General features: G+C 55.0%; 16 protein-coding genes across 16 annotated transcripts; 11 read left to right on the top strand and 5 right to left on the bottom strand.

The window, feature by feature from the left end:
• Positions 1–193: 193 nt before the first annotated feature.
• Positions 194–1,573, top strand: MGL_3222 (uncharacterized protein; the record flags this gene model as incomplete). Its single annotated transcript, XM_001729626.1, has 1 exon — positions 194–1,573. The coding sequence occupies one exon, from the start codon at positions 194–196 to the stop codon at positions 1,571–1,573; it is 1,380 nt and encodes a 459-aa protein (XP_001729678.1).
• Positions 1,574–2,010: 437 nt separating this feature from the next.
• MGL_3223 (uncharacterized protein) lies at positions 2,011–4,590 on the top strand (the record flags this gene model as incomplete). Its single annotated transcript, XM_001729627.1, has 1 exon — positions 2,011–4,590. One exon carries the CDS (start codon positions 2,011–2,013, stop codon positions 4,588–4,590), a length of 2,580 nt encoding a protein of 859 aa, XP_001729679.1.
• A 67-nt stretch (positions 4,591–4,657) lies between these two features.
• On the top strand, positions 4,658–5,695 carry MGL_3224 (uncharacterized protein; the record flags this gene model as incomplete). The annotated part of the gene is made up of 1 exon (XM_001729628.1): positions 4,658–5,695. One exon carries the CDS (start codon positions 4,658–4,660, stop codon positions 5,693–5,695), a length of 1,038 nt encoding a protein of 345 aa, XP_001729680.1.
• A 663-nt stretch (positions 5,696–6,358) lies between these two features.
• On the top strand, positions 6,359–6,764 carry MGL_3225 (uncharacterized protein; the record flags this gene model as incomplete). The annotated part of the gene is made up of 2 exons (XM_001729629.1): positions 6,359–6,454; positions 6,528–6,764. 2 exons carry the CDS (start codon positions 6,359–6,361, stop codon positions 6,762–6,764), a joined length of 333 nt encoding a protein of 110 aa, XP_001729681.1.
• Positions 6,765–7,584: 820 nt separating this feature from the next.
• MGL_3226 (uncharacterized protein) lies at positions 7,585–8,448 on the top strand (the record flags this gene model as incomplete). Its single annotated transcript, XM_001729630.1, has 1 exon — positions 7,585–8,448. One exon carries the CDS (start codon positions 7,585–7,587, stop codon positions 8,446–8,448), a length of 864 nt encoding a protein of 287 aa, XP_001729682.1.
• Positions 8,449–8,541: 93 nt separating this feature from the next.
• Positions 8,542–9,075, bottom strand: MGL_3227 (uncharacterized protein; the record flags this gene model as incomplete). Its single annotated transcript, XM_001729631.1, has 1 exon — positions 8,542–9,075. One exon carries the CDS (start codon positions 9,073–9,075, stop codon positions 8,542–8,544), a length of 534 nt encoding a protein of 177 aa, XP_001729683.1.
• A 600-nt stretch (positions 9,076–9,675) lies between these two features.
• On the top strand, positions 9,676–10,376 carry MGL_3228 (uncharacterized protein; the record flags this gene model as incomplete). Its single annotated transcript, XM_001729632.1, has 2 exons — positions 9,676–10,291; positions 10,324–10,376. 2 exons carry the CDS (start codon positions 9,676–9,678, stop codon positions 10,374–10,376), a joined length of 669 nt encoding a protein of 222 aa, XP_001729684.1.
• A 51-nt stretch (positions 10,377–10,427) lies between these two features.
• MGL_3229 (uncharacterized protein) lies at positions 10,428–11,042 on the bottom strand (the record flags this gene model as incomplete). Its single annotated transcript, XM_001729633.1, has 1 exon — positions 10,428–11,042. One exon carries the CDS (start codon positions 11,040–11,042, stop codon positions 10,428–10,430), a length of 615 nt encoding a protein of 204 aa, XP_001729685.1.
• Positions 11,043–11,249: 207 nt separating this feature from the next.
• MGL_3230 (uncharacterized protein) lies at positions 11,250–12,034 on the top strand (the record flags this gene model as incomplete). The annotated part of the gene is made up of 2 exons (XM_001729634.1): positions 11,250–11,267; positions 11,525–12,034. The coding sequence occupies 2 exons, from the start codon at positions 11,250–11,252 to the stop codon at positions 12,032–12,034; spliced, it is 528 nt and encodes a 175-aa protein (XP_001729686.1).
• Positions 12,035–12,247: 213 nt separating this feature from the next.
• MGL_3231 (uncharacterized protein) lies at positions 12,248–13,822 on the top strand (the record flags this gene model as incomplete). The annotated part of the gene is made up of 1 exon (XM_001729635.1): positions 12,248–13,822. The coding sequence occupies one exon, from the start codon at positions 12,248–12,250 to the stop codon at positions 13,820–13,822; it is 1,575 nt and encodes a 524-aa protein (XP_001729687.1).
• A 191-nt stretch (positions 13,823–14,013) lies between these two features.
• On the bottom strand, positions 14,014–15,261 carry MGL_3232 (uncharacterized protein; the record flags this gene model as incomplete). Its single annotated transcript, XM_001729636.1, has 1 exon — positions 14,014–15,261. The coding sequence occupies one exon, from the start codon at positions 15,259–15,261 to the stop codon at positions 14,014–14,016; it is 1,248 nt and encodes a 415-aa protein (XP_001729688.1).
• A 605-nt stretch (positions 15,262–15,866) lies between these two features.
• On the top strand, positions 15,867–17,738 carry MGL_3233 (uncharacterized protein; the record flags this gene model as incomplete). The annotated part of the gene is made up of 1 exon (XM_001729637.1): positions 15,867–17,738. The coding sequence occupies one exon, from the start codon at positions 15,867–15,869 to the stop codon at positions 17,736–17,738; it is 1,872 nt and encodes a 623-aa protein (XP_001729689.1).
• Positions 17,739–17,885: 147 nt separating this feature from the next.
• Positions 17,886–18,390, top strand: MGL_3234 (uncharacterized protein; the record flags this gene model as incomplete). Its single annotated transcript, XM_001729638.1, has 2 exons — positions 17,886–18,028; positions 18,096–18,390. The coding sequence occupies 2 exons, from the start codon at positions 17,886–17,888 to the stop codon at positions 18,388–18,390; spliced, it is 438 nt and encodes a 145-aa protein (XP_001729690.1).
• A 247-nt stretch (positions 18,391–18,637) lies between these two features.
• Positions 18,638–19,067, bottom strand: MGL_3235 (uncharacterized protein; the record flags this gene model as incomplete). The annotated part of the gene is made up of 4 exons (XM_001729639.1): positions 18,638–18,754; positions 18,838–18,936; positions 18,972–19,013; positions 19,065–19,067. 4 exons carry the CDS (start codon positions 19,065–19,067, stop codon positions 18,638–18,640), a joined length of 261 nt encoding a protein of 86 aa, XP_001729691.1.
• A 340-nt stretch (positions 19,068–19,407) lies between these two features.
• MGL_3236 (uncharacterized protein) lies at positions 19,408–20,964 on the top strand (the record flags this gene model as incomplete). The annotated part of the gene is made up of 1 exon (XM_001729640.1): positions 19,408–20,964. The coding sequence occupies one exon, from the start codon at positions 19,408–19,410 to the stop codon at positions 20,962–20,964; it is 1,557 nt and encodes a 518-aa protein (XP_001729692.1).
• Positions 20,965–21,278: 314 nt separating this feature from the next.
• Positions 21,279–22,913, bottom strand: MGL_3237 (uncharacterized protein; the record flags this gene model as incomplete). The annotated part of the gene is made up of 1 exon (XM_001729641.1): positions 21,279–22,913. One exon carries the CDS (start codon positions 22,911–22,913, stop codon positions 21,279–21,281), a length of 1,635 nt encoding a protein of 544 aa, XP_001729693.1.
• Between the last annotated feature and the right edge of the window lie 266 nt (positions 22,914–23,179).

Below are 23,179 nucleotides of genomic sequence, written 5' to 3' on the forward strand. Positions count from 1 at the left end.
CTTGGAACTGCGTCTCATCCCAACATTCCTCTGCTTGCACGCAGGGACGCATAAAAAACATATAGAGGGAACGCTTGAAAACTAGCACAAGCGCAGTTGGTCTTTGAAGTGCTCTTGTTTGAGGACGCTCGCTGACTTTGCGAACAAACTAGTCCTCTTCTTTCCTTTCGTTCCGCTCCTTTTTTTTTTTCTGATGGTGAAGAGCACCTTCCTCTCGTTTTTGAGTGTGGCATGGATTGCCGCACTCGCTCTATCAGTATCAGGCGCGTTTGCCGAGCCGCGCATGGTGCGGCGCGGCAGGATTTCGGTGCAACACGGCTTAAGCAAGCGTCTTAACTCCTCAGCGCAGGACGTGGAACGTGCTGGTGACAGGATGGAGGCACGCGCCGACTCGAAGTTGCGCTTCAACTACGGCACTGACAAAGTGCGTGGCGTAGGTATTGGTGGTTGGCTCGTTATTGAGAACTTTATCACGCCCTCCGTGTACGAGCGAACAGGCGACGACCGAGTCATCGACGAGTGGTCATTCGGCAAGTACGTGCCCCATGACAAGGCCGTCAAGATCCTGCGCGACCATTATGACAACTTCATCAAGGAAAGCGACTTTGAGGAGATTGCGTCGTTGGGCTTGAATCATGTCCGTATCCCATTCCCATACTGGGGTATTAAGACGTACGACGACGATCCATACATCAAGCTGAACCAGTACGATAAGCTTAAGGAGGCAGCGCATTGGGCGGACAAGTACGGATTGAAGGTGATCATTGAGCTTCACACTGTGCCTGGCCTTGCGAACCCGTATGACCACGGTGGTCACACGGGTCATATGGACTGGCTCAAGTATGATGTCAACAAGGACCGCTGGCTCGAGATCCTCGATGAGCTGGCGTCGGAATTTAGCCAAAGCAAGTACCCTGCTGTGACGGCCATTTCGATTGTGAATGAGCCAAATGGTGATGTGAATGAGATTCTGGGTCAGTACAAGCGTGGTTACAACCGTGTGCGCAACAGCGAGAGTGATGCCGAGCTGGTCGTTATTATTGGGGACGTGTTCTTGAATGTCGCAGAGAACGACTACTGGCACACGCGCATGCAGCCGCCCAAGTACCAGGGCGTCATGACTGACACCCATGTGTATCGGATCTTTGATGCGGACTCTATTTCCTTGTCGCAGCAAGACCGGTACAAGTACTACTGCTCGCTCAAGGGTGGTCTGGCGGCGAACAACCACCTGTGGGCACTCATTGGCGAGTGGTCGCCGGTGTTTACGGACTGTGCGCCTGGTCTAAATGGTCGCTTCAAGGGGGCACGCTATGATGGCTCGTTCCCAGACTCGACGTACCATGGCAGTTGCGACGGCAAGTCGGGTAATGCAAAGAACTTCTCAGACCACTACAAGCGCCTGCTGAGGAAGAACTGGGATATACAGACAGATGCGTACGAGGCAGGTGCTGGCTGGATCATGTGGACTTGGCGCACGGAAAACCACAATGCTGATGACTGGAGCTACCGCCAGGGCGTGCGCCATGGTTGGATTCCTCGCGACCCGACGCAGCGCAAGTCAACTTGCTAACTTGCTGAAATTATGCGCATGGAAGTCTGTCTTCTTTTTATTTTGTACTTTACGGTGTCAACAGTCTCAACATCATATGATGCAAGATGCTTTTTTTGTTCTCTTTTTTTTTTTTCTTCTTTCTCTCTTTCTCTCTCTTTGGGTCTGTTATCGCCCGCCTTAGTGTGATTCTGTGATGAGCCGCACTTGCCTGTCAGTCTATAGGCCGCTACGTTTTCTTTCCCCGGGCCGAGCCATATCAAAGAATGTACACAAGATGCAAGTGTGGGTGTACCTTACGATAGAATGTTGATATAGGCAATTGATTGGGGCTGATGATGGACTTGCACGTGATATGGGATTTTGTGCGTGTGGAGAAGTACCACATGTGAGATCGAGGCTGCATACCATCGTCCCCTGTCGCAGGTACGTGTCGACGTACGCTGGCCCTATTTGGCATGTCACAAACTGGACCCGCGTCGTCGCCTAGGGAGTCCAGTTTGCCAGGGGCTCCTGTGGCAGTACTTCCAAGGCTGAAACAACTGAATGCGCAGCCGTCTTCGTCGTCGTCGTCGTCGTCGCAAAAGCCACTTCAGTCTACTCAGCATCTACGGCCTGCACCCTACGGCGTACTTACGCAGGCCCGATCAAGATCAAGCTCAGTGGCGTCAATCGCAGGGTCCGCCTCACCTATTGACAGCTCAGGGATCTCATCGGCAGGGAGTCCGTCTCTGCGCAGCGTGGAGCTTCCATACCTGCAGCGGTCCGTGAGTCCAGCTCTGTCCTCTTCAAGCAAGTACTCGCCCCAACTACGCTCAAGCATATCAACGCCGCGTTTGCAAGCTGAGGCGGGCATAAGCTTTAACGATGTAGCTTCGCAGTGGCGGCAGCCTGTGGGGTCGAGTCCAGCGGATGGACAGACAGCTCTACGACCGTCCAAACCGGAGGTCATTGCCTCGCACGCGACGCTTTCGACGAGCGAAAGAACAAGGACACCGCCGCATGCATTCTTCTATGAACATACTGGCACTATTGACTCGACAGATGCGGCGGCGCTTCTTCATCCGTCGGGCGAGACCCGAGGCTTGGGCCTCTCGCTCAGCAAGCCCCGGGTCCATGACATCGCACCCATCAATACGCGCGTTCGCAGTCCCACGCCCGATAGTGGAACGTCATCGCATATGCACATGCATATTCCGTTGGGTCCGACGCTACGGTCGGCTCGGTCCAATGCCCATTTTTTGGGGGCGCTACGTTCCCGCATGTCACCAGAGCCGAGCAGTTCGTCGCACCACGACGAAGGCGCACCATTATGGCGGAGCAACACGAATCTACGGCGTCTATTTCGAATGCATGAGGAAAACGGTCCTCGGTCGCGGACCACATCCGGTACATCGCAGAGCCTTATGCCCAGCCCCGGCGTCGTGGCATCACCCACGCCGTCGCCATTGCTCGCCCACGACTCGCCAGACATGCCCAACCCGTATGCAACGCCTGAATCTGTCGCAGCTCCTGTGTTCCGCAGTAGCGATGAAAATCGAGGCGAGCGGCACCGACGTTATGTGCTGACGGAGCTGGCCGAGACAGAGCGGTCGTATGCCAGTGATATGAATGTGGTCAAGAACCTGTATCTGGCACAAGCTCGTCTCCGCTCTGGCATTCGGCCTACGACGCCGTCTTCGTCTTCGTCGCTCTCGCTGATGTATGCATCGCAGGATGCTCCATCTTCTCGCACGCAGAGCGTGTCGTCTGAGCCGGACCCGGAGGTCGTCGGTGCTTGGTCCAGTGCGAATCCCCCGACGTTTGTGTCTCCCTCCAGCGAATCCCAACCCGAGAATCGGCCGCCGATGTTGATGCCGCCGATGCCTGGCATGTCGGGGGGAGCCTCCGCGCCGCTCTCTGTCACAGACATCCATGTGATCTTTGCGGGCGTCGAGGCATGTGTCACTTTGGCGACGGACATGGCCGATCTGCTCGCTGCCGCCGCACGGAATGAACGGCCTGTGAGTGGCGTGTTCTTGGAAAAGATGCCGCTGATTGAGCAGGTGTTTGCGCTCTACTGCGCACGCCACGAGGCGAGCATTGCGCGGCTCGCTGATGTGACGACGCGGAGTCCAGCTGCAGCCGCATTTCTCCGTGACTGCGACGATCTGTCTCGCCAGCACTCGACGGCCTGGGACTTGCCGTCTTTGCTAATCAAGCCTGTGCAGCGTGTGCTCAAGTATCCGTTGTTTTTGCAGTCGATCATCGAGTGCACGGACCCGTCCGATCCCGAGTACGCACAGCTGCAACAAGCGCTGGAGCAGATTCAGGGCGTCGCCGACCGGATCAACGAGAGCAAGAAGCGCATGGACATTGTGGGGCAGCACGGGTTTGGTCTCCCGTCACTCTCACGCACAGGCTTTCGCCGGCCTGTTGCGCCTGCTGGTCTGCGGCGTGCCAAGACACCGACGGTCGATGGTCCGCTGACCGAGGACGAAGACAGGTTCCATGCGCTTGTCGCGCGGCTGAACGCGACAGAGCACACGATTCGGCACTTTACGCAGCATTGTGCGATGTGGATGCAAAACATGCGTGCGATGTATACGGCCGAGGTGCGCATGATTGACGAATGGATTGCCGTGTATGCATGCAGCGACGTGCACGAGCCAGCGTCGCTGGAGCGGCTCAAGCAGTTTCGTGGACTAATCCACTGGCGCATCTTGAATCAGGCGTGTGCGCAACTGGAGACGTCGCTGCACCGCTCGGTGTACGTGCTGATCAACTCGATGCTCATTCTTTTGGAGCGCACGCAAATGGTCCTTATGAACCGCTCCGCCAAGGAAGGCGAGTATCGGCGCTATCTGCATGAACGAGCGCGGCGGCCAAACACCAAGGGTCAATGCGGTGCGCTGGCATTTTGGTCAATGCACATGCAGCTGGTGGATGAAATCCCCCTCCTGTTGCGCGGCACAGACTTTGTGATGCAGCGCTGTATATTATCGCTTATACGATCTGCAGCGGTCCTTCTATGGTCTTGTGGGCGACATCCTCCGTGACTTTTGTGTGCGCTATATTCCCTCCGTCATGACTCCCTCCACAGCCAGCCCCGTCACGACAAGCCGCATGCCGGACATGCTTCCCTCGCCCGCCGATACGTCAGCAGGCTTTGATGCGCCTGTGGTGCCGGAAAAGACATCGGTTGCGTCGTCAAGCTCCCGTCGCTATCCGACGCTCGCTCCACCGCCGATGGAGCCTTTTGCCCAACCGTCGTTGGTGCCAGTATCAGCACCAATGCCACTGGCCACAATGCCCCCACCCCCATCGGCTCAGTCCTCGGCGAGGTCGTCTTCGCCCCTGCGGCTGATCATGCCATCATCTCCAGTGTCATCGTCTCCAGCACCAGCGTCTCCGCTCGTTCCAGCCATAACCACGCCGTCCGCGACACCGTCTGCCACTGCCATCAGCAAGGGCTCCGCGGCCAGCTCTCATGTGGCAGGCTTGGCTCCTTTGCCGCACATGCTGTCAAACATGACCATGTCTCCGACGATGCCACGATCCTTGTCGAAGCGCGAATCGCCCGGGAGCAACAGAGAGCGCAAGGCCCAATCGCGGCATTCGACGCTAGCGTCGTTATTTCGCTCGTCCTCGCCACAGCCGCAGCAGCCAGACGTTTCGATATCGGCATCTCCAGCCCAAGAGCTCCTCCCGCCGACCACCCATTCACCGTATCCGATCGTGGGGCCGCCTTCGCCCTCGCCCTCGCCCGTCCTGGTCGACGGGACAGCACCGCTACCGGCGCTTGCACCGCCACTCGCGGGCGTGGCTTCAACGTCTACGCCCTCGCCTGTGCCTGACATGGCATTCTCGAGCCCGTCCAGAAGTAAAAAACGTGATACAAATCCCGTGACGCCTGTCTCAAAGAGCGTCGTACTGGGGCATCCACGAACGTCTGCACCATCCACACCGCAAATCCTTGTCAACTCACGCGCTTCCCTGCTGTCCCTCGAAGCTACGCCTAGCAGCATGGTGGCGGACGATTCACACGCTTCGCAGCGGACGGGGCACACGGAGCCAATGTTCTTTGATGCCCGCTCGTCGATTAGCGACTATTCGTTGCTGCTGAGACAAAGTGAGCAGCCTTCCCACAATAGGTCCTCGTAGTCATGATGTTTCATACCCACTTTCCCACTTCCTGCCCTCACCATTTCGTTGCTGATGATTCCGCTTCACTTGCGACCTCGTCTTTGGCCTAGCTTTCGGTCGCCATCTGCCTTTCATTCCGTGACATTGGCATCTTGCCCTGTTTGTCTGTGTGTCTCTCGTATCGTATAGCAGAGTGGAGAATTCCACCACGACGTCGATTTCCCTTCAACACTCGGAAGTCAGGCGACGTTGGTCGTTTCTGTATGGCAAGACCTGCACCGCCAGCTGCCAAGCCTGGTGAATATATACAGACAGCTGCAACAGGCAACAAGATCTCTAGACGCTCTGTGATTTATGGCGCATCTAACATCGTGTTCGGTGGAAAATGTATCGTTCACACAGACGCCATGATCCGCGGCGACTTGGTCCGTGTGATCCGATCCCACAGCGAAAGCCGATCTCGAGGTACTCAATCAAGCTCTGATGCTTCATCGAACGCAGCCCCCGCTTCTGCGTCATCCGTCATCATCGTGACTGGCCGTTATATGTGCCTAGAAGAGGCGTGCCTCTTGCGTCCACCTGCTAAGACCTACCATGGGTACGTCCCTACACTCCCGACCGTCCGTGTCCACTCTCGCAGAACGGTCAGCTTATTCTTACAGGTTCTTTTCCTACTTCCCTATGCGCTTGGGAGACTATGTGCGTATTGGTGCACATTCCATTGTCGAGGCTGCCCAGATAGGAAGTCATGTCGACATCGGAGAACGGTGCGTGATTGTACGTGATCAAATACTGCCTAGTCGCTTCTATGTGCATGCTTGTCTGTTCGAATGGCTGACCATACGTGTAGGGTCGCTTTTGTGTGATTCGGGATGGCGCACAAATCCTAGACGGCGCAGTGCTTGCGCCACATACCGTCGTGCCGAGTCATTGCATCTTTGCAGGATCACCAGGTATGAGTGTACGCATGTGCATGAGTCTGACGCCGTGTGCAGCACGCAGGGTCGGCATGCTTCCTGAATCATTCTCAGATACCCATGAGCTCGAATGCCGCGCGTACTATTATGGCTTTCGTCCTCCGCGGTAACGACATCCCTCCATCGACCGCCACGCGAGCCAGCTCGCCCTGACACACCCCCCCAACCCTTTCTGTATTGTTGGGTCTTCAACTCCCCTCCACATAAATGGCCATGTAGATTTGCCAGTATTTTTCAGCCACACGAGGCGCGGATCGCTCTCGTCAGGCGTCATAGGGCCAAATTAAACTCGTGTCCCCGCGGACGCCAAATTCTTGATCTCGTACCATAAACCCACTCGTTTCATACTATACACCCTTTCTTCGCACCATGTCGAGTATCCCTGTTCGGCTTCCATCGCTTCTCGACACGGACTTGTACAAGTTCACCATGCAACAAGCGGTGTTGCATCATTTCCCTGATGCGCAAGTGACATGTACGTGAACGACGCCCGCGTCGATGTCACCATTCTCGCTTCCGCCGGGCTCGACACTCACACGCACACCTCGGTGTATACACTCATGTACACACATACATTCGTACGCACAGATCAGTTTACGAATCGCGCAAAGGACATGCTGTTTACGCGTGAATGTGCACAACAGATCCAGCATAGCATTGACCGTACGTTTCCACCACGAACGATAAAATCTCGATGGTTGACCAAACACAGATATCGGCACTCTTAAATTTACGCCTGATGAGCTTGATTGGCTCCATACGTCGTGTGCATACTTACAAAAACCATACCTAGACTACCTTGCACATTTTCAACTGCAGCCTGCCTCGCAGGTTAGGCTTCACTTCGAACCTGTGAATGACACGCACGGTCAAATCCATCTCGATGTCCAGGGTGCATGGAAAGATGTGATTTTGTATGAGGTGCCACTGATGGCGATCATCAGCGAGACGTACTTTCTCATGTGTGAAACCGACTGGACCCTGGAGGGCCAGCGTGAACGCGCGTACGAGAAGGGCATGGACATGCTGAGCCAAGGCATCATGCTGAGCGAATTTGGCACTCGCCGTCGTCGTTCGCTAGCGACTCAGGTGGCTGTGCTTGAAGGCCTTGTCCAGGCCAACAAGGACATCCAAGCTTCAGGTAACCCGAACGCTGGTCGTTTGCTTGGCACAAGCAATGTATACTTGGCGAAGCAATTCGGACTTGTGCCAAGCGGTACGATTGCTCATGAATGGACGATGGCCATCGCTGCGATGCAAGGGTACGAACGCAGCAATGTACATGCGCTTGAGCTCTGGGACCAGGTGTACCAGCCGCCAGCCTTCACACCACAGAAGCCATCCGACGACCTGACCATTGCTCTCACCGACACATTCAGCACCAAAGTGTTCTGGGATGATTTGCTCTCCGATGAGCGAGGCAGAGAAATTCTCAAACGCTGGCGTGGTCTACGGCAAGACTCGGGCGATAGTGCGACATTTGTGCAGCATGCATTGGACATGTACCGCAAGATTGGGGTCGATCCATCGACGAAGCTTGTCATCTTCTCTGATGGATTGAATGTGCGTCGTTGCCTCGATCTGCAGCGTATGGCCAAGGACGTGGGCATTCGTGCAGGTTTTGGCGTCGGAACGAATCTCACAAACGATTTCCGCCGCGTGTCTAACGGTGAGCCCAGCCGTGCATTGAACATGGTCATCAAGCTGAACTCTGTGAATGGGAACCAGGCCGTAAAGATCAGTGATGATCTAACAAAGAACACGGGGGATCCTCATGAAGTTGCGTACGTATGAATGTTATGTATGATACACTAACAAAAAATAGGATGGTGAAGCGTCGATTCGGCTTGGATGGTATCGAGCACATCGAAGATGCCTAGGCTGGTACTAAGCCACCAAGTCTTTCCACTCGCACATGCCCAATGTCGATAGGAACTTGCGGTAGTCAAAGCGCTTGTGTGTCCTGTCGAGAAACGTTGGGACCAGCCATGTATTGATCTGAATGTAAGAACCATTGCACTGATGGAGGCGCATCGGCCCGCTTCGTCGTCGTAGCGCTTTACATACCCAAGCCTCGTTGTGGTTAAGTATCTCCCGTATCATATCCACGTCGACGAATCCCTCGTCTTTCTCATCAAAGCTTTCAAATGCCTCCGACAACTTCCGTGTGTCTGAAAATGGCTCCATGACACCGCTCATCATTGTCAGAAAGCTCATGGTCTCGTACGTTGAAGATGGAGCTCCCTCAAAGCACGTCTTTGCCTCAGCCTCAGCATCCTTCACACCCAAGTTCCGCAGCGCCTCTGCTACGTCTGAGTCTGAGACGCGTCCATTGGCGTTTTTGTCCAGCGCATAGAACACGCGCTGCAGCTGCTTAATCTGCACGGGCGTAAGGCTCGACAAGGGACTCGTTTCGTTCATGATGCTTGTATCACAACCGATCCGAGCTACACTTCCGTGGCGTATCGCGGAGGCGATGAAGAAAACCTACGCTGACTGCGTCAATGTTCTCACTACCTTATTTACTCACCTGCATCAATCAGTCATCCATCATTCCACATTTTGCTGCACGCATTGTGCCTTTGTTTGGGGGGGGGGGGTTGCGCTTTGTTTAGCTGAACTTGGAGCACGCGTCGCGCCTCCACCAGAACAACACTACATCACGTGATCTCGACCCACCCTCCTAGACGTGTGTCATTGACGCACGGCGAGGAGAGAACGAGAGAGTGAGAGCGTGAGTGAGTGAGAGAGTGAGTGTGTAGTTTCGGACAACGAGTGTGCATTTTTTGAGGCACGGACGACCCATTATTCCTTGGGCGAGTTCTGCGCACCATGGCCAAGGACTTGCGTAGAGAAACGGCAGTACATCTAAAAGACTCGTTGACAGTCGGACATACGCGCATGTCTCTGGCAACTGCACGGCGACGAATCCTTTGGAATGCCGGTGGCCTTGGCGTGTTTTGGTTCACGAAAAGGCTACCTGTCGGGCTGGATGATCTGTACTTTGAGCTGCTCGATCGAATGATGCATATCGATGGGGTCCCGAGTGGCATGGACGAATTCGTTGATTCCGTCTTTCTGTGGCTACGATGTGCATTGAGTATTGTATTTGTGTGCAACTTACTCGAAGCACTGATCACCTACTTCTTGTGCGTTCATCGACGACAAACGGTACCCACGACTGGCACCGCTTCTATACCCGCGACGGAAGTGGGCAAGGCACTTGCACGGCGTGTTTCGCAGGCCTCGATTCGTGGCATTGATTCGTCTGAGCCGGAGAAAGCGGCGTTGTCCGCCGCCCGTGCGAGTGTCACACCGACACCGTCGACAACATCGGCATCAACCTTTCAGATGAGCCCTGTAACGCCTGTTCCAGGGGCAAGTGTACTCCGTCGCTCCGTATCTCCCGTTGCCCGATCCAGTCCAGATGCCGTAAGGACATCGTCGCCCTTCCGTATGAGTACCATGGGGTTGGGGCGGCCAACGTCGACGCCGTTCCTGAACCGCTCCGTCACACCATCTCGCCCACGACTTCCCAGCAGTCCATATACTCCACGGACGGCTGGACGGCCGTCACTCTCGCCCAATGCTAGTATAACACGCCATTGGTCTCCCACTTCAGTCCGATCAGAGCACGGTACGTTCACAAGATGCTGGCTGACATGGCAGACGATGCACGAGAGGTTGAACGTGCCCTACAAGGACTAGACAGGGTGCCGTAAAGTTCGCTGAAAGATATAGGCTTGGATTATGCACGTTGGGAGTCAGGGTATCTATAGTGTCAAGTTGTACTCATAGTCGCTTTCTACATGTTGGCTGAACCAAAGAACCATAGCACATGCCATGATCGCCAGGTTCTGCAGGACACCCGCGACGCCAAATTCCACGAATCCCACTGCATCAGGGTTCATCATATACTTGATGATCAGGATCGCTAGACTCCCAGCGATACCCCCTGCCAGGAAAGCAAAGCCAATAAAGAGCCACGTACGTGTTCGCCACATGACAGGATCGTCTTGCCATGCACCGATCTGTCCAGTGCCGTCCTCATCCATGAGGTGTCGCTTGTCGACTAAATTAACGATGCTCAAGCCGATCGTTGCGCAAAGTCCTGGCACCCAATCATCGAACTTGATAAATACACCATGTTTTGGCTGCGGAATTGGCTCGCCTGGCCGTGGTTGCGGCACTGGTGAAGGTAAAGGCGCAGGCGTCGACATGTTGAGACGTCCCGATCGAATGCATGCATCAAAAAAAAGCCACCAGCCACCGGCAAACAGCGCTCCTGCTAAGCACACACCCATTGCGTGCCTATTTGCTTGCATATTCAGGGGAATCTTTGGCAAACGAATACGGCATACACGTCGCGTTTCGCCCAGGCCTGACATAGTGGCGACGAAACGCGTTGTGTCTGGTCACCTTTGACAGGTGCAGTGAGAATCTGGGCGATAAGCTATTGCGACCGGAAAATCGCCTTTTCCTTTTTTTTTTTGCGCTCTTGAACCGAGCGCTGCCGCACTTTTGTGGTCATCCAGTGCGCCGCGGAAGGGGGGGGGGGGCGTTGACGAGGTCCAGGCCCGTATCACGTGATGCACATGGGCCTCTCATCACTGGTACGTTAACGCAGCGCTGCAAGTGTCGTCAGTGAGGGCGATACTGAAGAGGAACAGCATCAGCAGCAGCAGCGGAGCGCTGTAGTAGTAGCAGTAGTTGCAGCCGTTCTTGTGGAGCACACGACCTTGTCCCTTCAGTGCTGTAGTAAACACAGGCGCGCAGGATGGTGCGTGTCGTGAAAGGTGGTGTATGGAAGAATGTAAGTGAGTGAGAGAGTACTTCTGTCAGCGCGTGTGAGGCATCGCTAACGTGACAGACGGAAGATGAAATTCTCAAGGCAGCCGTATCCAAATATGGAATGAACCAGTGGGCGCGCATCTCGTCTCTGCTGGTGAGAAAGACGCCAAAGCAATGCAAGGCACGCTGGTACGAATGGCTTGATCCATCGATCAAGAAAATCGAATGGTCGCGCGAAGAGGATGAAAAACTGCTGCACATGGCAAAGCTGATGCCGACGCAGTGGCGAACAATTGCGCCCATTGTAGGACGCACAGCGACACAGTGCCTAGAACGTTACCAACAGCTTCTTGATGATGCTGATGCACAAGAGTCGGAGCTCGGTCTTGCCGGCACTGGAGCCGAGGCGGGACCCAGTGCTGACACAAGTGCTCAAGCTGCGGCCCGGCGAAGTGGATCCAGACCCAGAGTCAAGACCAGCGAAACCCGATCCCATCGATATGGACGAAGACGAAAAGGAAATGCTCTCGGAGGCGCGTGCGCGTCTTGCCAACACGGAAGGCAAAAAAGCGAAGCGCAAGGCGCGTGAACGAGCATTGGATGAAGCTCGGCGTCTATCTACCTGCAGAAGCGTCGTGAGCTGCGTGCGGCTGGGATTCGTGGAAAAGGCCGCGACAAGGTCGTCGGCATCGACTACAATGCAGAGATTCCGTTTGAAAAGCAGCCACTCCCTGGTTTTTACGACACAACAGACGAGGCGAACAAGACGTACGAGGAGCCGATGCGTCGTACACTGCTACAGATGGAGCCGGGTGCACAGCCTACAGACGAAGAGGCCAAGAAACGGCGTGACCGCGCGCTCAACAAGCCGTCGCGGCATGAAGACGCGTTGCGTCGTATGCGAGAAGCAGACAAAGTCACGAAGCGCCGGAAACTTGCGCTGCCAGAAGCCCAGGTCTCTGAATCGGATATGGAACAGATTATCAAGTTGGGCGTGGCTGGTGAGGAAGCTCGAGCGCTCGTGGACGGCAACGAGAACACAGCGACCGAAGGGCTCCTTGGCCACTATGCGCCTATGGACTATAATGCTGGGGGCACCGGACCTGCGCCAGGTGCCACGCCAACACCGCGTCCACATGATACGGACGCGCTCGTGCGAGAAGCGCGCGAATTGCACGCTCGCACCGTGACACAGACGCCGCTCTTGGGCGGAGAAAACACGCCCGCTGCCCCTGCTGTGGCTGCTGCCTCTGCAGGAAATACCGCGATGGCCGTGGCGCCGCATGCCACGCCATATCGCGATACCCTGGGTCTGAATGAAATATCCGATGTGCCGGCGACGCCGCGCGATGCGAAAATTCAGGCACGCATGGCGAAACGACAGCTGGCAGCGCGGCTGGCGGCCCTGCCAACGCCGAAGAACGACTTTGACATCATTGTTGATGATACTCCACCGTCCTCGACCGCAGCTGAGTCCATTGCCAAAGACACCCGCGCCTTCGACGCACATACAGACAAGGTGGAGGATGCAGCTCTGCGTGATGCACGAATGGCTCAGTTGGCTGCTGAAGCGCGAGAGCAAGAGCTAGCGAGGCGGACGCAAGTTGTTCAACGAGCTCTTCCGCGACCTACGAATGTGGATGAGAAGCAGCTGCGTACGCTTCTGGCTTCTTTGCGCACATCTGATGATGAGGCCCAGCAGCTCGTCGATGACGAAGTGGTCAAGCTCATGGCACACGACGCACGTGTATTTCCGCTGCCGGGCAGTCGGCACTCGGGAGGTGAGCGCTCTTCTCTCGCGCGTATACCCGATGCCTCACTCGAAGAAGCTCGTCGGTCTGTGGAGGAGGAACTATTGCATAGCCAGCCTTTGTGCGACGAATCCAGCGTAGACGCCGTTGGTGTGCCGGATGAAGAAGCATGGGGTCCAGATGGCTCGCTCGTATTTCGGTCATCGCTCACACGTGACGATCGAATACTAGGTGCATCACGGCGCTTGGATGTCCTTCGTATGCGGTTGCATGAGACCGCGACACAAGCTAGCAAGGGCGAGAAGATGTTGAGCAAGCTGCTGGGCGGCTACGAAGCTCGTTCTCGTATGCTTGCGGGAAAGATCACCGAGGCTGCTTCCCAATGTGTGGATGCAGATGTGCGCCTCGTGTCGCTGCGGCGGCTTGGTGCATGTGAGCCAGCCGTCGGGGAGGAGCGCTTGGAGCAACTCAAGGCCGATGTCGCACGCTTGGCGTCGATGGAACGTATGGCTCAGGCCGAGTACAAAGAGCTCGTGTCTGCATACGCGACGGCGCAAGAGGCGCATGATCAAGTCCAAACTGAGCTCGACATGCGCCATGCTGAACATGCATTGATGATGCACTAGCGCCAGCATGATTGCGCGTCGCGCCCCCCGTTCCCGTCCCCAACCCCCACGGCCGCCGCCCTCGTTCAATCAGCGCATGATGCCAGACGATTCCTTACCTATATATCTACACGTTCATACCCAGTTGTCTATAGGGACGATGCACTCGCGCTTACACTCATACATCCGCACGCACAAAGCCCCCCATCGTTCTATGGCGTCAATAGCTCCTTCATCAGTTTGATACACTGGTCATTTTCCTCGGCCGTGCCAACCGTAATTCGAAGACATCCATCGCAGCCCAATTCCGACGACCGATTACGCACGACGAGGCGATGTTCTTCCGCCATACGCTTGTAGACGAGAGCTGCTCGCTGGCTATCCGGCAGACCCTTCGGCGCATCGAGCACCTGGACCAGCACAAAGTTGGCATCGTTCGTACCGAGAACCTTTCCAATGCAAGGGATGGAAGCAAGTTCGCGAATGAGCCGCTCACGAAGCTCAACCAGCGTCTTGGCATGCGACCGCATACGCTGAATGCCTTCGGGAGCCAGAGCCTGAGAGGCGGCATGGGCAGCTAGTGTCGACACGTTGTATGGCGCCTTGGTGTTGTTCATCACCTGGATGATCGGCGGCTGTGCAAATGCCACGCCCATTCGTACACCAGCGAGTCCAAATGACTTGCTGAGCGTTTGAGACACGATCAGATTCGCATACTCGTGCACAAGCGAGACGGCCGACACAGCTTGGGAAGCTGTGTGTTTTCGACCCTGCGCCTGTTCCTCCAGCGCAAAGTCAATGTAAGCTTCATCGACGACGACAAGTCCTTGGTACGCTGGCGTCTCGAGGATGGCACACACGTCTTCCATTGCCAAGAGTGTCCCTGTGGGGTTTCCTGGCGAGCATAAAAACACCAACTTGATGGATGGATCCTGTGCGAGAGCCGCTTGCACCTTGGGGACATCTAGACGGAACGCACCACGAGGATCGTCCGGCATCGTCAGCGGCACTTCCACTACTTGCACATCATTAATCGAAGCACTCACACTGTACATGCCATACGTTGGAGGACAGATCAGAATCTTGTCTTGTGATGGGCGTGCGAAGCATCGCTGGATCAAGTCGATCACTTCATCGCTGCCGACGCCAAGAAACGTATAGGCCGTGTGTGGCAGTCCACGAAACTGTGTCACAGACTCACGCACACCATACAATCCAGGGTCTGGGTAGCGATGCAGCTGCAGCGATTCCATTTCTTCCGAAGAGCGAGTCGCTGCTGATGGACCCAACGAGTTCTCGTTCGCATCGAGCAGCGTGCCACTTTGGTAGTCATCCCTAGCGCATCGGTAAGGCTTAAGCGCAAGGATATTGGGCCTTACAATCCGCTCTAGACAGAAATGCTCCGGCTTGTGTGCTTTGGCCAGTGCGCAAGCCTCCTGATTGACTCCTAATACGCCCATGGTATCTCGCTGGCGAATTACTGTGCGTCCAGTCTCTCCCAGATATGAGAAGATGAGCGGTGTGACGTGCCACAGTCAACTTTTTCGTTGGGTATTGCTTCTCACCCTTTCATGGGCACCTCCCCTCCACACTAGGCAACGACGCCATCGCGTCACATGACTCGACTTGTAGGGCCGCAGAGACGATGGGGAAGGGCGTCGCCCTCCACACAACGTACCACGGTTAACGACCGCTATCAACTTGGCCGTCACCCCCAGCGTCGGCGGTTCTTGGGGCCACTTGCGCGCTCGCTGACTGTCAGCGTGACAGGGCGGAGGGTGCTTCTCTTATGGGACAAGAAGACGTGCGCGTCAGTATCGAGCGCGTGCGTTCAGTCCCCGGCGCATCAGAGCATGTGCTTGACGCACCACGTGAGAGCGGGCGTTTAGCGTCAGAACGCACGCTCCTAGACATTCATGCGAACGGACATCATGTCCTAGCGCCGCGACTCTCGCACCTAGATGCAGAACGTGCGCGTCGCCTACGGTTGTGGGCTGAGCGAGGCGAGTTCCGACATGTGCGTGCGTCCATGTTCCAGCCATCCAGCGTCGCCGATGCCACCAGTATGGATGGCTCAGTTCGGTCAGCACTAGCCTCGCTCCGTGCTGCCTATCATGCTCCAGAGGTCCAAACTACGATCCAAGTCTCAAACCAGTCCGCGCAAGAGCGGCCTGCTCGTCCCGGCACGATCCACGAGAGCGAGTTTGTTCCTCTACGTGACACACTTATTCACCAGCTTGAGGTGTCGCTTTTTCACGCTGAACAGGCGCAGAACTTGTTGGGAATGCTCATTCAAAACACTCGCACAGAGTCAGCATCTTCTTCGGCATCATCTTCGGTCTTGGCAGCCCAAAGCGATTACTTTTTGGATCCGCACGCTCTATCGCTCAGTTCTCTGGACCGGTCATGGCAAACATCCTCTGCTGCGCAAGGTGGTGCTGGAGTTGGTATCAATCCTGCCATCGACGAGGATGTGGCTAATGGTGGCAATATTGACGATGGTGATCAAGCGCCGCCTCGCGAGAAACCATCTTTGTCTGCGAGAAAACTTGTGCTGCAGGAGAAGCTCTCATCATTACGGAGTGCCGCGGCTATACTTTCTCAAGGTGCAGAAGAAATTCAAACATGCCTTCCTACTGAGCGTGACAGATGGCATGGCTTGCAGCGGATTCAGCAACGTGGCTGGAAACTCACGCCTGGTCGTCCGCTGGTCGATATGGAGCGATTTGATACTACAGCTAAGCAAGATATATTACATGGATTCGGTGTGCCAATTTTGCAGGGAGATGGGTCGGTGAAGGAAGAGGGTGCACGCGATGCATGGATTGGGTACGGCCCTAGTGAGGCGCCCATCGCCGTTTTGCAACGGACTCTTGCGTACTGGGCTGACGCACCGCAAGGTGCTGCTGATACACACAAGCAGCACAACCGCCTTGCATTCCCAGACCGTGCATGGCACCGACTGCAAGTGCAGTTCCATGAACAATGCACGGATGGATCTTCACGCGTATGGGTCAGTGCCTATTCCATGAACAAAAATAACGCATGCTCGGAGAAAGAGGTGACAGACATGGAGACAGACGCTGATCCAGTCTTGGCTTCGGATGGACAAACAGACGCAGACGTCGACTTGGATGCGCAGCTCTATGAAGCACAACTTGATGCCGTGGATACAGAGCTCTTCCGAGAACTGGCCGCTCAGTCTGGTACTCTGTCGCCGGTTCTTTCTCGCTCTATCTCTGAGGACTGTGTGAGAATTCCTCTATCGTCTTCACTCACGTTGTGCTTTGTCATGGTGCCCTTTTCGAGGACGGATGCGCCCCATTGCACAACTGCTAACGAGAATGACGTGCCTATGAAGGAGGTGTCGCCCTGGGCGACCATGCTTTTGCATGTGCTTCGTCTTCGTATGCTGCGCGGTTGGACTGTGCATTTAGCCAACATGCGCCTCTCACGCGTCACTTCGATTGCACAGCGACCGCTGGTGCCACGGAGCTTGTTAATGGCGCCGCTATGGGAGCTGTATGAATATACCCTATTTTTGAACCGGCTTCGAGCGGCACTTGAAAAATCCCTTGCCTGTTTCGCAGATGCATGCATGGTATGGCAGCCATTCGGAACTATGCACGATGCCCGCATGTGGATTGCTTCGTTGTTAGATCTCACCACAAACGAGCCTACTAAATCTGGCACGTGTGGCGGCAATGTATGGGTGTATCACCGCTCGGCCATCGTCGCACAGCTCGCACTTCGTGCTCCAAGCTACATCATGGCTTATTTTCCACAGCATCCGACGCCCGGTGGTGTGGGAATTCGAATGCCGGTGGAACTGGAGTCTCTTGTGCCGTTTCTCGAGTCAGAGTTGGCCACTGCTGACAAGGCCATTCTAGCAAATTCGGCCTCGCCAGCGCCAGCGCCAGCGCCCGGGCCTACATAGCTAGTCTCTCCACATATATCCTTGTCATGGACAAATACAGACTCCACCTAGTTGCCGTTTGCCTATGGAGTTGTTCCGTGCCTGACTAGCGCGAACAATTCGGGCTTCATTCACTCGAACGCTTTCTTTCGCAAACTACCTGCAACGATGCGTGCGTGGGGCGCGTTTGTGGCATTCGCGATGGCTGCGCTCGTGGGAGCGAAGGAGCCACCTAAGTCGCTTATGATCGGAGTCAAGTACCGCCCAGAGTTTTGTCCATTCAAATCGCAGGACGGCGATCAGGTTCATGTGTATGTGTAGCCAGACAAGACGCGTCACCGTTGGGAACACTAACGCAACATACAAACCATTTCACAGGCATTATACGGGACGCTTGTGGGAAGGCAAGAAGTTTGACTCATCATATGACCGTGGCGAGCCACTGCCTCTGAAGCTCGGCGCTGGCGCGGTCATTGCCGGCTGGGAGCAGGGTCTTAGGGATATGTGTATTGGCGAGAAGCGCAAGCTGCAAATTCCACCTGAACTTGGCTATGGCAGTATGAATCTGGGCGATATCATTCCTCCAGATTCGACGCTTGTGTTTGACGTGGAGCTGGTCGACATCAATGGTCAGAGCGCCTATGTGCAGCCGGAAAGCCACGAGGACTTGTAGGATGGCATCGTGTTGCCTTCGGTCAATATTGAACAACAACGCATGATGCTCGTTTGCTTTTCTTTTTCTCTTCTTTCCTTTACTTCATCTTGGTATCTAGAATCCTATGAACGAAAGCGAGGTCCTCGCTGCCCACGACCGCGACCATGGCCATGTCCATCGCGATGCCCTCGGCCGTGGTGCGAGTGACCCGCGACGTGCTGTCGTTGTTTCCGTGCATGCTCTTCAGCTTCACGCACGGTATCAATCAGTTCATGTGCCACACGACAATACTTGATCTGGGACACTCATGAGCGCGAAACAACGTACATACCGTGCTCCCTTTGATATACACCTCTGGCATTTTCCAAAATTGCTCGCCGCTCTGGTGAGTGTGGTGTTAGTGGATTGCGTGAATACATGCACAGTGTGCTTAAAGCAAGTGTATTATCAATGGGGAATACTTACTGAGCTTGTTTGGAACACGTCGCGCATCGTAATGTTCATATAGTTGTCGCAAGCGACCAGGTGGCCGTTGAAAGTCTCGCTATTTTTCAGCTCGACCAGCTGGCGTGTGAGAGCCTCGGCTCATGTACACGTACGATTGGGCCATCGTGTGCTGCATTGAGCAACGTCAGTGGTAGCTGTTCCTGTTAGCAAATGCGCCGCAACGCCTTGGCATTGTCAGCACGTACCATGTCGTTGCAGACTGTACGTACGTAGATGCAGCAAGATCCAACCGCCGACGAAGGACGACGGGGTATGTCACGTGATGACCTCGTGGGGGCTGTCGAGCGAAACAGAGTGGATTGTGGAGCAAGTGGCGGCGAAGGCAGGGCGTGTGTCGAGAGACACTCGCTTGTTCGCTCGCCTCGGCGCGAACGTAGGTGGAGAGTCAGTCCAGACAAGAAGTGGGAATTTTCACTCTATCGAGACTCTGGTTGCGCGAAGTTTTGTGGCTCTTCTGTCGTTGCGTGCACATCGTCGTCAGCGAGCGTGCTTCGTGTTAGTTGTTGCCTCTAGCACGATCTGAGAATCATGGCAACTCTCTCTTCGCTCACACTAGAACTTGGTACACCTGATGCCTCTCGTGTGCAAGAGGCTGTGCAGCGTGTCTTGGTTGAGCATGACTTGTCATCACACGACGACACCGTTATGGCGGAGTATGTGACAGTGATGATCGCGAATCGCAAGGGCCCTGCCATGATTGCAGATGAGCTCCGAGAACTTGTAGGAGGCGACCTTGATGCTTCAGTGACACGAGCGCTTTGGAAGAGTGCATGTGACATACTTGCTCCAGCTGCAGAGTTGCCGTCTTCCTTACACAACGAACAGCACCAGCAGCAGCCAGAGCTGCGGCGACAACGGCAACGGAATAGCGAGTCGTATCAGCCGCAATCAAAGCACAGGTCTCGTTCACGGTCAGCATCGCCGCCGCGCAGCCGTGCACAGCAGCAAGCTTCGCCTGCTGCTGCATCAAATGAGCGTTGGGATGGCGAGCACCGACGGTCGGATCGCTCGACATCCAAGGCTTCGAAACGTGATGTGGAACTGTTTCCCTCTTCGAAAGAGCGGCGCAACAACAAAATGCGCAGTGATGATAAGCCGGCGTCTGTGAGCATTCTTGGTCGTGCAGGTGTGCCGGATCCTCGCGCTCCGCCCTTTATGCCACCATTCCCGGAGGGCATGGCGGCCCCATTTCCGGACGGCGTGCCTCCCCCTTTTGCAGCGATGGCAGCGATGGCAGCAATGGCGTCCGGTGGACCATCGCTCTTTGCGCGATTGGATCCTATGATGCCGAACAATCCTCCGCCGATGCCAGGCGCTGGCCTTACCATATCATCTACGCCACAAACGCCGCCATTTGGACTGCCGGGATTGGGCGCGGATTCTTTTCCGAATGGACCGCCAGTGCTTCGTGATATTGCCGCATTTCCCACAAAACCATCAGAGGGTGCACTGTGCCGTTGGTCCGTCCAGTGCACAAATCCTATGTGCCCATACAGCCATCCGTCGCCAGCGAATGCTGGTCGTGATGGCGATCCAAGTGCATTGGTGTTAAAAGCCGATATCTGCGAGCATGCAACGGACTGTGCGGATAAAGAGTGTGTGCGGAGTCATGTCAGTCCAGCTGTGAGCTTCATCAAGGCGCGTGGATCCGTGCCGCCGCCATCGGGCGTGACGCCGTGCAAATTCCAGCAGTCATGCTTGAATCCCGCTTGTACATTTACACATTTTGATCAGCAAGGCCAAGTTGTACCGCCGCCAGGGCAAATGCACGCAGCACCGGGTCCTGGCTCTACCGCTGCTACTTCCATACCATGTCGTTATGGCACGGGATGTACGCGACCAGACTGTGTTTATATGCATCCTATGCGGTCCACGGTGCCGTCGCAACGGAGTCATGTGCCTTGCAGATATGGCGATGGATGCACGCGTCCCGATTGCTATTACACGCACCCTCGTGATGGACCAAGACACCCAACGTCTGAGCGACTCAAAGCATTTGCTACAGATGAAGAAGACGAGGACCGTGAGCGGATCATCCCTGGCGAACAATCTGGTGACTTGACGACTCCGATGCTGTCGTCGTAGCTGAAAGCGTCGTCTATGATGTCATTTTTTTCACCAACTTTGTTGTGTATGTTCTATGTGGGTTTTTTTATTCTCTATATAAATACATTCGTAGATGGGCATACCATGCATGAAACTCGTAACTAGAGATCTTGCCAGACACACACGCGAATACATACATGAAAGAGATCGACGCCATCCGACGTCTGCCTCAACCGGTGAGATAGATTCGATGGATCATAGCGCTAAACGCGTGTGCATGCAAAGATCATGAAAACAGAGAAATTATAATGACAAGAAAAAAAAGGGGGGGGGGAGGGACCATATGCTCGTGATTAAAACAGGCCGGCCATCCGCAACGCTTGTTGCTCCTGTGCGTACGTAAGCTTCGGCGGTGTGAATGACTGGAAAACCGGGGCGGGCGGCTGCATGGAGCCTGTGAATACATTGGATGTACGAGGACTGACGTGGATCGATGCGAATGACAAATTGCGCGACGGAGTAGGAAGTACCACATTCGGCACATCCGTATAAGGCTCCTTCTCGGCGGAGCTTGGAGCTTGGACTGTCTCATTGGACGGCGGTGACGAGGGTGGCATTTGTGCCTCTGAGTCACTCCGCCTCCGTCTAGTCGGCGACATTAGCGATGCATGCCGTTCCTCTAGCGCGGAGGCGAAGCGTTCGAATCGATCAAGCTGCGGCGTCTGCGATGATGTAGGAGCCGTGGGACCAACGACACGGTCAACAAGTTGGCGTCCTGGGTATTCGAGGTCCACATCGACAGAGGACCACACTTCGTCAAACTCGCGGAGTAGCATACGTTGACACAATACACACATGAGGGGCGAGTATAGTGCGAGGAAACTTTTGGAATGCAGAGCATTCCGTGCCTCGAGGACGAAATTGTTGACGTTGTATGCGGTAGCCACGACAAAAAACACAATGCCATTGCGCAGGAGCCGCGCAACGAGCGGCGTGAGTGACATCCACCAGTTGTACATGCTATGCACCGTGTGGTAAGGAATCAACACGACGGATGCAATATTCGAGCACCAGCGGCGGACCACGTGTGGCATGGGCCTGACGCACTCTGACTCGTACGGGTCGAGATCCGTGCCCAGCTGGTCAGGCGGTACGTATGTCGGACCGACCTGGCTTTTCTCCAGCTGTTGACGGTGCATCTCGAAGGGATCACGAAAGGTAATCTTTTGCAATCGCCGGCCCATGTTCGCATAGGTAAAGAGCTTATATGTAGACAGCCCCATAGCCACCGTGTCGAAAATCATCGCGCATAGATAGAACCATTTGACTGTATTGACGCCAGAGGGCTGCTCCCCGTCAAAGTCGAACGCTGGTCGACATGCACCACCGGCTACGACCAAAGAGTCGCGCGAGAAGTACAATAGTCCAATCGTTGTGCCAAACAGCACAAGGGACAACATGATCATGAATATAATAACCCAGCGCTTTCGCCGCCAAATTGCTATCGTACGCCATGAAAACACACATGATACGACGAATTGGACAATGGCCACAGTCATCTGCTCATGTTTCAAACACTCTTCAGCCTTGGAGAAATGCCCCCACAGACTGTACGACGTCACGACCAATGGCGGGATAGACACGTATCGAATTAAGAGGAACAAGGCCACTTGTGGATGAAGCAAACTGCGTGGATGGAGCCACATGCTGATTTCGCGCCCAATGGTCATGAGATACTCCCATGCGTACAGTGTGAGGCCCGCCACACACACGTACTCAGCGACTTTGAGTTGGTATGCTAACTGGCTCTTGGTGATTCGTCGGTTCGTCGTGGGATCTGATATGGTATCGGGGTCATTGTTGTCGCTTCCATGGTCACTGCCGCCGCCGTCATCTCCTTGCTGAGCGCCGGCAGCGGCCAGGACCCTTAACAAAAGCAATGCAAAACACAGCCATAGCGCGTTCCAGCGCGCACGACTTGTTTCCATCTTTCAAAGGCGGAGGGGAGAAACGTCTCGATTGCTCGTGTCTGTGTGCAGAGACAATAGGGCGAGCAACCATACACACACACACGCGAGGTAAACAGCAATCCTCTCTTGCAAAAGAAGAGTGATTGTGTCGGTGTTTGTTTGAGTGTGCTTGTGCGTATGACTGCGACGATGTTTGTCCCCCTACTTTGTCTTTCGTATGGTTCGACTGACTCGAATTCCCATACAATGATGGGGGTGTGCAAGTCAAAATTAGCGAAGTACGG

This window comes from Malassezia globosa (assembly GCF_000181695.2).
Source record: "Malassezia globosa CBS 7966 chromosome Unknown mgl_sf_8.1, whole genome shotgun sequence".
NCBI classification, from domain to species: Eukaryota; Fungi; Basidiomycota; class Malasseziomycetes; order Malasseziales; family Malasseziaceae; genus Malassezia; species Malassezia globosa.